The sequence below is a fragment of the Vicugna pacos genome, chromosome 2, assembly GCF_048564905.1.
Source record: "Vicugna pacos chromosome 2, VicPac4, whole genome shotgun sequence".
Taxonomy (NCBI): Eukaryota; Metazoa; Chordata; class Mammalia; order Artiodactyla; family Camelidae; genus Vicugna; species Vicugna pacos.
The window spans coordinates 4,490,266-4,502,460 of record NC_132988.1 but is presented as its reverse complement, the minus strand read 5'-3'; the positions used below and the strand labels follow the sequence as shown (position 1 = coordinate 4,502,460).

The 12,195-nt window shown below is 43.2% G+C and overlaps 1 protein-coding gene across 3 annotated transcripts in view; it reads left to right on the top strand.

Annotated features, from left to right (window-relative positions):
* Nucleotides 1-11,944, top strand: part of GASK1B (golgi associated kinase 1B) — a 49,380-nt gene extending 37,436 nt beyond the window's left edge. For all 3 annotated transcript variants that reach the window (XM_072974839.1, XM_072974845.1, XM_072974849.1), the window contains exons 4-5: nucleotides 6,332-6,558; nucleotides 9,421-11,944. In XM_072974839.1, the coding sequence (XP_072830940.1) occupies nucleotides 6,332-6,558; nucleotides 9,421-9,628 (435 nt within the window). In that variant the 3' untranslated portion in view covers nucleotides 9,629-11,944. The remainder of the gene's footprint in view (nucleotides 1-6,331; nucleotides 6,559-9,420) is intronic.
* Nucleotides 11,945-12,195: the final 251 nt, after the last annotated feature.

Sequence of the window (12,195 nt, the reverse complement as noted above, 5' to 3'; positions counted from 1 at the left end):
ATTTTTTGCTCCTTTCCCGTTTTTTCCATTCCATCCAGATGCCGTCTTACAAAGACCCATGTCTTACTCTGCTAGCATTATTTTGTTTACTTCACTCTTCCCAAAGGAGGCAGTGTTTTGGAGGAGCTTTGTAAATAGCCAAATACGAAGTGGATACTGACTTTCCGCAGGGTTCTGTCAATAATAAACGTTTACCAAGTGCCTACTGTATGCCGAGCGTTGGATGAGTTCGTTACTGTAGTGAATTACTCAGTTCTACCCCTTACCTGTCTTATTGTATCGTTTCCACTTGCTCTTTAAAACCAGTTCCCGGTAAAGGTGCGGTCTTTAACACAGTAACTTGACAAGAGATGGTGAGAAGCTTAAGCTATTGACTTAACAAACTGGAAACACACACACACATGCATGCTCACACGCACCTGAGCTCACTCAGACCCTCAAAGAGGTGCAGGAAACAGGTAGAAGAATGTACCAGGTGATGTAATTTAACTAAAAGAACTGAGTGAGAGGAGTTTCTCACCTTGGTTGGAAAGTACATCTTCACTTTACTCCCTCTTCAGCCCCTGAGAGCATCTTGCCCTGGTTCCCTTCAGCTTTTGCTCTTTTGACGTTTTCACCTGATGCCGTGTTCCCTCGCCTGTCACCGCTCCTCCAGCCCTACAGGAGAGGGGTGGTGGGGCTTGCAGACATGGCAGATCTCCCAGCTTCCCCCTGTAGGCACAGAGCCCTTATTCAGCATTGACTCTGGCTGCCTGCCTGCCTGCCTCCCTCACCCGATGGTGCAGACTCGGACTGTGGGATCAAGGGCCCGGGCAGTCCAGACCAGTCCTTGGAGAGAGCAGGGCCAACATCGAGCATTTGGACACTTTGGTATCAACTTGGGAGAGTATTTTTGTCTCTTGAATCTAACAAAATACTTGTTTGTATTTTTAAAGAATTTCATTTCTCTAGTAAAAAATTATTCATTTCATTTTATTCTACTATTATTTTATTCTATCTATTTATTTTATTCTATTCTATTCTACTCTACTCTTTTCTTTTTTTTTTCCTTTTAACAAAACAATAGTCTGCATGAAGTGTCAGGTCTGGGGAGAGAAAGAACGAAAACACCTGGCTTTTCACTACAGACCGTTTGAGAAGCACTGGTCTACCTGCTCTCAGGTCCTCTAAAGATGTCTTTTGATTTCCTACCTGCATGCTTTTGCCTATTTTTTTAGCTAACACTGCCTAGCTCTTAAAACCCAACAGTGATATCCTCCACCTCATGAATTTTCCCTGAACTCTTACACTGAAGTTCTTCGTATTTCTGCTGAAACCTTGTGACTGGCATCTTATTGAAAGCAGTCTCACTTAGCGTTCTGTGCAAACGCGCGTGTCGTTCTGCAGCGCCACCTCGGAGGCTGCACCTGAGACATCCACTCAGGGTGCATAAAAGCGTGCACTTGGAAGTCACACACAGACATCTGGGCTAGAGTCCTGAGTTCTGTCACGTGTCAGCTGAGGGATCTTGAGTCAGCTAATTAGCCGCTGTGTGCCTCAGTTTCCTCAGGTATCACAGGGGATTGCTGGTAGCACCTAGCTCTTAACGTTGCTGTGAAAATCAAATAATACATGTGAACAGTTAAGGGCACAATTCCTGGCACACACCTGCCGCTCAGTAAATGCCTGCTGTTATGTTTTTCATTATCAATATTGGCAGCATGTTTAGAATATATTCCATTGCCTTTGTTCAGGCAATAAAATTAGTCATGTAACTGCTTTGTTTTGAGGAGAAAGAGATAAGAAGAGACTCCCACAATGGCTTTGAAAGACCCACTTTTTTTTTTCATTTTCATATTCTTTTTCATTATAGGTTACCACAAGATATTGAATATAGTTCCCTGTGCTCTACAATAGAAACTTGTTGTTAATCTATTTTATATATAGTATTTGGTATCTGCACATCTTGAATTCCCCGTTTGTCCCTTCCCACCCCCTTTTCCCCTTCTGGGAACCATCTGTTCTCTGTGTGACAGGCCCACTTTTTGAAGACACGGCGAGAATGGATGGGGGTGCCAAAGTGTGGAAAGTCACTGGATTTCTGCAGATTCCTACTGAGCTTTGGGGAGCTGGTCTGGGCAGCCGGGACATCCTTGTTTAGGCTGTAGGCACATAACTCAGGTCACTTATAAGAACTTTTTTTTCTGACAGACAAAACTAACACTACCAGAAGGAAAATGGGATTTAAAAAAAGAAACTTTAGAAGAAAGGCAGCATGTCTAAAAATATCCCCACCCACAAAATATTTGGCTGGAGCACCTGGATTTTTCTGAATATATTTTTAGTTAGGTAAACACTGAACAGATATATTTTCCTAAAAGAAGAAAGAGTCATTTTATGGAAAAATGATGGTTGGCCATCATCTTCAGCTTCAGAAGTTCAATTTTGTAAAAATTTTGCCTTTTTTTTTCTTTTTAAAGAGTGAGAAGCTGTGAATTTGAACAAGATGCAGTAATGGTGGTGAATAGTCATAACTGCTTAGTTGACAAGCTATACCCCCAAGTGGGTTCTTTGTAGGGTTACTATCCAAGAACACAGACACGCCAGTAATAACTCTGGGGCTTCGTCACGTGACAGTGAAACGGAGTGCTTGTTTTAATGCATGCACTACACAAATACATACATTAGAACCATGTGGCAGATACATAGGTATCTAAGATATGCTTTATTAGGCCTTAAAAAGTTAGGTAAAATCTGCTAAAACTAAGCAGAAATATATATATATATTTCTATATATAACTAAATTAAATGCCAAGAAAAGTGGCACTGAATTTAAGGATTATGGTTTCATGGTCAAATTATTTCCAGTATATTGAATGTCAATTTGAAGGGAGGACCATAAACATAATTCTGGGAAGAGCTGGAGGCATGATTTAAGAGTTACTTAAGCCCTTGCTAGACAGAGACACTGATGCAAAGACAGAATTTAGCCTCCAGTTGGAGGCTAAGAAAAATAAAGTAAACTCCAGTGATTTGAGGCCTTACAGTCTGATTCTGTGTCTGTAGGTGGAACACAGACACACTTATACACACGCACTCAACCCGTGTTAACATACACACCAAGCAGGTGCATGGATCTGAACTACAGGACTGACACACGATTTCGGAGGTGAAGTTAAGCTGAACACACGTTTTCAGTAATAAGGTCTGTTGGACCTGAGAGACGCAGCCGTCTGTTGGGGAAGTGAAATCATCACAGGCTGTTGAGTGATTCAAAATTAGATCAGACAAAGCACTTTAAAAATACGCCGTAGGAAGCAATCTGATGTGGAGAAAAAGGCAGTAAAAAGATGCCCTAAGTTGGGTCTTTTCGACCTCTGACTTTGAATGCTTTCTTATAGTTTAAAAATGGAAAAGTGTAATATTTACAGACATCCTGAAAGTGAGGATCTAAACTCTAAAGTGCTTGTTAGTCTACATACGTGATGCTCATGGCTCTCTTGTAGAAACAGCAGAAATGTCGCTACGTGTCTTAGTCCTTTCTCACCACTAGCAATCGACAATGAAGAAACAGCCTGGGGCTCAGAGCGCTCTTTAAGAAGTGCTTGGTGGATGTGTCCTTGAAAGTTAGTATCTGCAAATCTCAGAGTCTCGGTTTATCCCCCCCACCCTCTCTTCCCTCCCCGGTAACCAGAAGTTTGTATTCATTCTATGCATAAAATAGATAAACAACAAGGCCCTACTATATAGCACTGGGAACTGTATTCAATACCTTGTAATAACCTGTAATGGAAAAGAATATGAAAAGGTATATATGTATCTATAGCTCTCACTGAATCACTATGCTGAACGCCAGAAATTAACCAACATTGTAAACTTCTACAATGAAATTAAAAACAAAGTTCTATACACATTTATCCAAAATGTGGTAGCCTGAATGAAACAGGATTAAGATTTTTTTTAACCATATATAACGTCATTATAATTGGATTAAAACATATGGTGCTTTTTTGGGGGGAAATGGTATAAAGATTCTTTGAGATTCATTAGCTAATGTTTGTTAAAAAGGGACCTTGGATGAGAAGCAGCTTCCAGAAGTAATTTTTTATGTTCTCTCTGACCCTCTGGTCTTCACTTAAATAATTGGTGACCATGTACAAATCTCTTTATTTCATTTGGTTTCTCTTATATTCACAGGCAGTCAAGGTTCTCCATAAAAGGAAAGAAATTCAGGGGAAAGGGCCCAATACAGGTTTCTAGTGGTTTCTAATTTATGCCTCTTTCATGTGCCCTAGAGGGACTTGCTGGGCGCACTCTAGCTCACCTTGGGGGAATGTTGGTGCCCTTGGGTTCAGCGGATGCACTTGAACCAGCAGTGGGAACTGGCTGTGCCCTGGAGTCAGCCTCTGTGGCCTTCTGGATAAACCATTGGTTAGACGTAACAGCCCCATGGATCGGCTTCCTGGAGCCAGTTCTGAAGGAGACCTCCCTGATCTGCAGGTTGTTTGGAGACCCGCCGTGCACCCTCTGAGCTGTCCAGGTGCCGGTGGCTCCGTGACCACCCCGCCCACGTGACTGGCTTCATATAAACGTCATAGAAAGTTGGCTTATGCTAACTCCTCTTCCAGTCCCTGCTTCCCGAGGTGTGCTATTAATACCAAGTCCCCTATGTGCAGGAAACAGAGACGAGGGTCATTGGTCCAGTGCCTAGAGTTTGCTGTGGTACTGAGGCAAAATTAAACCACTTCATTTTCCTTTAGAAGTAGTGGTGATGCTGGGGAGGTGCTGGCCATGGGCGGCATTTGCCTCGGCACCCAGTCCACTGATGGGTGGTGGAAGATGCCCAGTGAACAGCTGGCTGGCTGGCTGGCTGGATGGTTATTACAGGATAGGCTACATTTTGAGACTGCTATTCCTGCCACCCTTTCTTAGCACTTGGCCACCTAGAGCGGCCAACCCCACAGGTCTGCGAAAACACAGGAGGGAGAGAAAGGACGGAGTTCGATGCCAGAAGAATCAAAGTGCCAGTCTGTGTTGAGGAATCTTTGAATCACAAGCATCTGTGCGACCTTGCCTAGCCTTCAACTCCTCAACGTGATGACCTAGGGGGACACTGGGAAACTGAAGACAAACACAGCTATGTCTGAATCTTACCTTTGCTACTTGCAGGAATTCTGTGCTGCAGATATTTAACCTCTCTGAGGCTGTTTCCCTCTATTGAAATGGAGAAATTACCTTTTGCCTTGGAAGCTTGGTTTTTTTTTTAACTCCTTCCCCACAATAAGGTTTTGTTTGGTTTCTTTTTTTTTTTTTTTGGAAGCTTGTTTTGAGATAAAACACTTCCTACAGTGTGCACGTGTGTGCCTGGACAGTAGTACTAACAGTTTTCATTTTTTCAAGGATCTTCTCAATGCCTGGGTCAGGGCTGGAGCATGTCCAGACCCTTTCATTAATCCTCTGACTAAATGCGCAGGGTGAATGCTATCATCCCCATTTTACAGATGATCAAATTGACAGTCAGTGCAGTAAAGGCATCGCAGAGCTGCAAAGTGTGAGAGCCGATACTGGACTTTACGTTTATCTGATTCCTGAGCTCAGACTTTAATTTACCCTGAAGAATAAATATTATTTCTTCCCTTGCCCCAAAGAAATGGAAATGACACAATTCTCCCTTTTTGAGTTCATCTGTTTACCCTCTTCTGTAAGGTAGTGGCCCTGTTCCCCCAGTAAACCCCAGGAGGCCCAACTGCTCTGCTCATCTTGCTTGCTTATTTAAAATCCAGCCGTGGGCTTCATACAAGTAGTGTGTTGGATTTCATGATTGAACTTAACATCTTGCCAATAGATTTGTCCTCCGTTATTTCAGGTTAGATGCTGCAGCACGGAAGTTCATGGAGGTTCAGAGATGCAGTCGAATTCTAGAGACACTGGGATGACTCAGGTTTTCTATGACACAACCTGAGGGCGAGAATAAGATACAGCCTTCTGGGTGGGTCACAGGACAGTGGTCTCTAGCTTCTGTCCTGAATAGAATCAGATTCTTCTGGCCATGCATCCACCCATGATGTCAGTGGGAACTTTGAATGTTAAGGGTGGAGATGCTTAACTTGGATGATCTGACCTTGGAGCTGTTAGCAGAAGCTGGAAACGCTCATTCTGTGCCTGAGTCAGAAGGATGTGAACCTTGGACTTACTCTGACAGTTGCCTTTAATTAAGTGAGCCTGGCCCGATCGGACGCTGGCACGTCAGCTATTGAGAAAGAAATCTCCAGTTCTTTGGAAATTTTCTAACTTTCCCAAGTTTTGTTTCCACTCAGCATCTTGGGTTTTGTTTTTTGCTTTCCATTTTCAGATTTACAATCGCTTGGATGCACACTGCTGTGGATTCCGCCCTCGGAAGGAAGATGCCTGTGTGCAGAGCGGGCGGAGGCCCAGATGTGACAAGCAGGATTCTGTGGCTCTGCAGCACATTGTCCAGCGAAAGCAGGACCCCAGGCACTTGGTCTTTATAGACAACAAGGGATTCTTTGACAGAAGCGAGGATAACTTGAACTTCAAACTGTTAGAAGGCATCAAAGAGTAAGTTTTACGATGTAGTGACAGAGGCAGGACATCACATTTATGCTGAGTAAGCAGTGAGGTTTTGAGGAAACTCACATCCTGTGTCTGATCGATGGGGCCCTGAAAGGGAACCAGGGAATGGGGGCCCTGAGAAGGGAAATGAACCCAAGACAGATCATCACCGACTCACACCACCTGCAGAGCTCCCGCTGCATCTCACGTCCGCCGTGTGGCTTGGCTCTCACTGTGACAACCTACGTGGGCGTAGTGGGAAGCCCACAGGGGTCTCTGAAATAGAAAGTGCAGGGATAAGCAAGTGGCAAAAGCTCTGTCACCAGGACCCAGGACAGAGGAGTCACAGATTGCAGATACTGACGTGCAGGATGTCCAACGGCGGAATAAACTCAAGTGACTTTATCAACACGTAGAAAGTCACAGCCAATCGGCTGAGTAGAACAGAGTGTCGAAGGCCAATGAATGGCTATTTATTCAAATAGGGGGCTTTCTGAGCGCTTGACAATCCTTCCATAGACGTAGATTATGGGAAAAAGGTATCCTGAGCTTACACATATTTGGAAACCAAGGGACTAAGACACTTAAGAGTGGCAGAAACCTCACTGTAGAGTCTGAGCTGTTTGCCCCCAGCCACGGAGTCTGCGGCTGGATTTCAGGCTTCCCCTCGTAACTACCCTTCCTGGTCTCCCTTGGGCAAAAATCAGCGCCACTAGAAGAGGGGGTGGGTCTGAGACTTGAAGATAGAAGATGCTCTAGTGTAACAGTCGGCCAGCTTTGCGAAGCTGAGTGACGGCTGGGAGCGCAGGGGCGAGTCTGAAATTGACGGGAGAACCCAGGTCCTCCAAGTCTGGTCATTTTTCTGCGGAACGTCATTGTTCCTGCTGTTACTATTACTCTTTTTACTAAACCTCTGAAGCCTGTTTCAACAGTTCTTCCCAGCACCATGAGTTAGGGAGCGTGGATTTTATGTACTGTCAACACTAGAGAGGATGCATTTCGTGAGCCCCCATTCCATGCATCTTGGCCGTGTCTTTCCCTGTTAATACCCACTCCTCGCACCTCTTTGTGGACTGAAGGTAGAGTGTATAGCAGATTCTCTTCTCTCTGTGTCTAAACTAAGAAGATTGTAGGTGTGGGGAAATTTACACCCCAGAGACATCACTTCCTGGGTTGATATTACAGTGTCTTAAATCCCGGAATTTCCTTTTAGAATTAAGAGTGCCTGGAGACCCTACCTATCCCATACATTCATAAAAATATGAATAATATTTTACTTATGCTTTCAAAGAGGATTTAACTTTAAATGCATTATGAGGAGTAATGAGCTTCAAGTGAAATCTTCTTTGAATAAGTAATTTACACCTTCCAAAGCAAAAATGAAGACTTGGCTAACCCAGATTTATGCCTGGAATATTTCTGCTAATCCGGGTAATGCAAAAGCAAGTAATTTTTTTTTCCTTTATGAGAAGAATTTGTCACGAAAGAGATCCATGGTTTTAATGGTCTCATCTCATCATTCTGCCACAGCTAAATTGGTTCAAGGGCCATAGAACTTATAAATCACGGATTATGAATACTTCATAGAGCAAAGGTGCTTGCTTAATTAATACTGTGGTCACTAAATTATATAGCACATGTCTTCAGGGAGCTTGGAGCATCTGATTAGCATTCTTTAACCCCACACTGACTCAGGCCCATTAAGCACGTCCAGCTCTGCGGCCTCTGGTCTGTCTCCAGCATCAGCGATGCTGGAACACGTGGACAGCTTGTTCTCATGGCCCTCGGCGCCGTCCCTGGCCTGCTCCACTGAAATTTGTAAAAGGTGCTTGGAGGCCAGAAACTTCTAGCAAACTGTGCTCTTGAAGCATGTTCTCTTTTAGTGTTTTAGGGACAACTGAGTTTACTTTGAAGATGACTATTAAATCCCAATATTTCTATGGTGCTTTCAGCAGCATTTTCATGAAAGCTGGGAGAGAGACCAAACTGGAGATGCAGCAAACCATTGCTTATAATTTTGGATCAGAAATGTTACTAAGTCCTTCAGAGAATGCAGGAGCTAGGCCCCTGGCTTTATTTATTAATTTTTTTTCCTTAATGAAGAACAGAAAGCACAATGCACTCTCTTTAGCTCTTTCAGCAAGGAGTCTTCTAAACTGATCTCAGGTTTTCCAGGAGAGATGCTTCATTGTGGAATGCCCTGGCTCTCCAACCTGACTTCTGCTGAATTTATTTGCAAGCAATTTAGTATTCTAGTTCAATGGAACGTTCCCAGATTCTTAGAATTCCTGAAGGATCATCCGAATCAAAGGCAATTCTTTATTTAATTGGGCATTTCGGAATGATTTCTTTCTCTAGACTACATGCATTTTGGGTGATTTCACATCAAATCCAGTCATGCAACTTCTACTCAGGAAGAGAACTTTACTGACATTGTCAGCATCTTGCTTCTATGTTTTCTTGCATAAAACTGTGCGTTGACACTTCGGAGGGTATGTTCTGCTTGACAGATTACAGTGGTTTCTCTGAGGGAGATGGAGCTTGCAAACTGAGGAAAGCATTTTTGCCAGGTTCTCCAAATTCTTTCTAATTCTGTGCCTCTCTTTGCCTACATAGAATGGCCTTAAGTAAGATGTTAGTATGTCAAGTTCTCAACGGTGTAGAAGAGTCAATTCCTCTGTACACCGGAAATTGACACAACACTGCAAACTGACTATACGCCAATAACCTATTCTTCTAGCACATAATTATTAAAGAGGTGTCAGCTTGACAGTGACAAAAGTGACTGGATTCTCAAGGCGCTACCTGATCGTGTGTTTAGGGCCAGACTGAATGACTACGGATGAAATAAGATCTTGTCTTTTGCAGGTTTCCCGAGTCTGCAGTTTCTGTTTTGAAGAGCCAGCACTTACGACAGAAACTCCTTCAATCTCTCTTCCTTGATAAGGTTTACTGGGAAAGCCAAGGAGGGAGGCAGGGGATTGAAAAGCTTATCGACGTAGTGGAACAGAGAGCCAGAATCCTTCTCACCTACATCACGGCCCACGGGGCCAAAGTCTTACCGATGAATGAATGACAGAACATTCTCCCGGCCAGGGGACAGGCTGTCATGTGTGCCTTTCCGTTTTTTGGTTTTGAGTCAAGTCCACAGACCTCAAGCCTTTTTCAGAACGAGGCCATGGCCATGAATGCATGGAATCAATGAATCGAATCAAGGGTACATGGTGAGTGTGAACACTTGAAGCCAACTCGAGAAGCTCTGGAAACCCATACGGATAAAAAGATACTCCTTTATGTTTTCCTTTAACATCACTGCGCGGGAGTCTCAGCGTCTGAGTGGCTGCACTGGCTGTCCCGTGATAAAGCACTGGTCACATTGTATAACAGGACAGCGTAAACCCGAGGTAGGGACTCCTTCAACAGAGCGGATCTGATGCCACTTTGATTGGTCTGACCAAATGCCCATGGGAACCGTTCTGGACATTTTTCTGTTGCTGATTGTTACAACAGGGCAGTCCCGAGGCTGCCCAGAGACAGCTCTACGGTGGAGAACCGGGGCCATGATCCGCAGAAACATCGGAGCACGCGATAACTTGAGGTAGAAATGGTGGTCTATTTGTAAACCCCCCAGCGTATATTCTATTGGACCTACAGATGGCCAGCCAGCTCTGTGATCCTGAGCAGCAAGCATCATTTTCCATTCCTTCCTAGGCGTGCCCTTTCTTGTCGCTATGGAAATCATCCACACCTGACAACTTACACGTTAGGTGTAGTTTTACTCTCTCACTGTTGGTCCAGCTTATGTCCAATGGCTTAGAAATTAATTGCTTTTCAGGTATAAAGTTACCTATGTGAAACTGCACTTTGCGGATCTCTTTTTTAAAGTGGATACTGTTTTAAAATTTTTTGTCATTTTTACCAAAGATGTACCATACTTTCTGTATATTTTATTAATAATAGTGGATTTCTTCAAATTTGTTCCATATAATTGTATTTAATTGATGTCATCCAGGATCAGATATGGAGTGTGTTTCAATATATTGTTTGGCTTGTTCTCATGTGGATAATATGAACAAGCTAAATTAAAGCCCAGCCCCGATCAGTTCTCCTCAGTGAAAGCTCATGGCTAGAACTAAAGCAGCAAATCAGAGGGCAGTAAGCCTCAAATAATTCTCCTTGGGCTTGACCAACTTTTTAATGTGGTGGGAGGCTGTGGACACAGAGCAGGTCACCTGCTGAGCCTTCGTGTCCTTGGAGATCCCCTGTCATCAGACAAGATGGATGTTCACATGGAGGTTCCAAACCTTGAACAAATCATGATTACCCTCCCACCACCTCCCACTCCCTACCCCTTATTTAAAAGCTAACATACTGATTTCTCCTTTCTCTGAAAGCTTAAAAATAGAACTTAAGAATGTTTCTAATACAGGCTATCCTTTATTTTCTCAGTTCCACATGTTTTTGCTAGACTACGCCCCCTTTTCTGTGTTCTGATCAAGGGTAACTCAATGTCACCGTAAATTAGAACTATTCAACACGTTACGACGACAAATGCTAGGTGTTTTTTTAAAAAGAGCATATCTATAGATTTTAATTTATACAAATGTATGGGAGCAAAATGTCAAACTAATATGTTGAGTACCAGAGAAGGTGGACCAAGGGACAGGGAATGTTAGATCATCTAATTATAACTGTTTGGGTCCTGCATTCAGGTCTGACTTTCAGCATCCTCACTTGCCGGCTGACTCTTGGAGAGCTGGTCTCCAGACCATTCTCTCTTTGACATTCCCTTGTGAAATATTTGCATTTTACTATGCTTTTTATGGACTAGACCATCCTACGCAAATTTGTGACGCTGGCACTGGGAATCCCAGGTTCCTCAGAAGTGGCTTTAATTTTACACCTCATACTCCACGGCTTCTGGGCAGCTAGGTCCTTCTGCTGGGGGTCTGGTGGTTTGTCTGCCTCCAGTTATTCTGAAATGCTGAATGTTGAACGCAAGGCCCAGGAACACGTGTTTGTTTTGGTCACCTTTGCTTTTTAACAGTGCTTTTTGTTTTAGACTCAGTGAATAATTCAGGCTGTATTAGTTTCGGATGATCGGTAGCTGGAGGCCAGGGTTTTCGTCCTAATGATTAATATTCTCTTCTCTCACTGAAAACAGTGGGGATGCTCTGTGCCTTTCGGATGCAGTCCAACGATGCTGCGGTTTGGTTCACAGAAGCACATGATGTGGCTTATTTATAACTTGAGAAACTTAAGATAGAGCAGTTTACCTTGGCAGACATACAAAAGCTTATTCTTGTGCGATTAATTATTTTTAAGCTGATGTTATGAAAATAAATATGCATCTGAAAAATCTGTAATAAAAATATTGGAAATTAAAAACTCACGCCTTTTATTTTGTAGACTTTTTTTGGTAGATGGGTTGCTTTTCAGAAGTTATGTTTAGGGGAGCGTTGGCTCCCTTTATCCATGAGAAAAGAAACCATTGCATCATTTAGAGTTGCACCAGGTTGTTTCTGTGTTTGCGTATGTTTGATTGCGTTAACAGCGACATGACACCTTCTCTTGGTGTACGTATAGCGTTGTTTTAGGCGGTGTGCAAATTAGTTCATAGCTGTCACTAATTTGGGGTTTTCT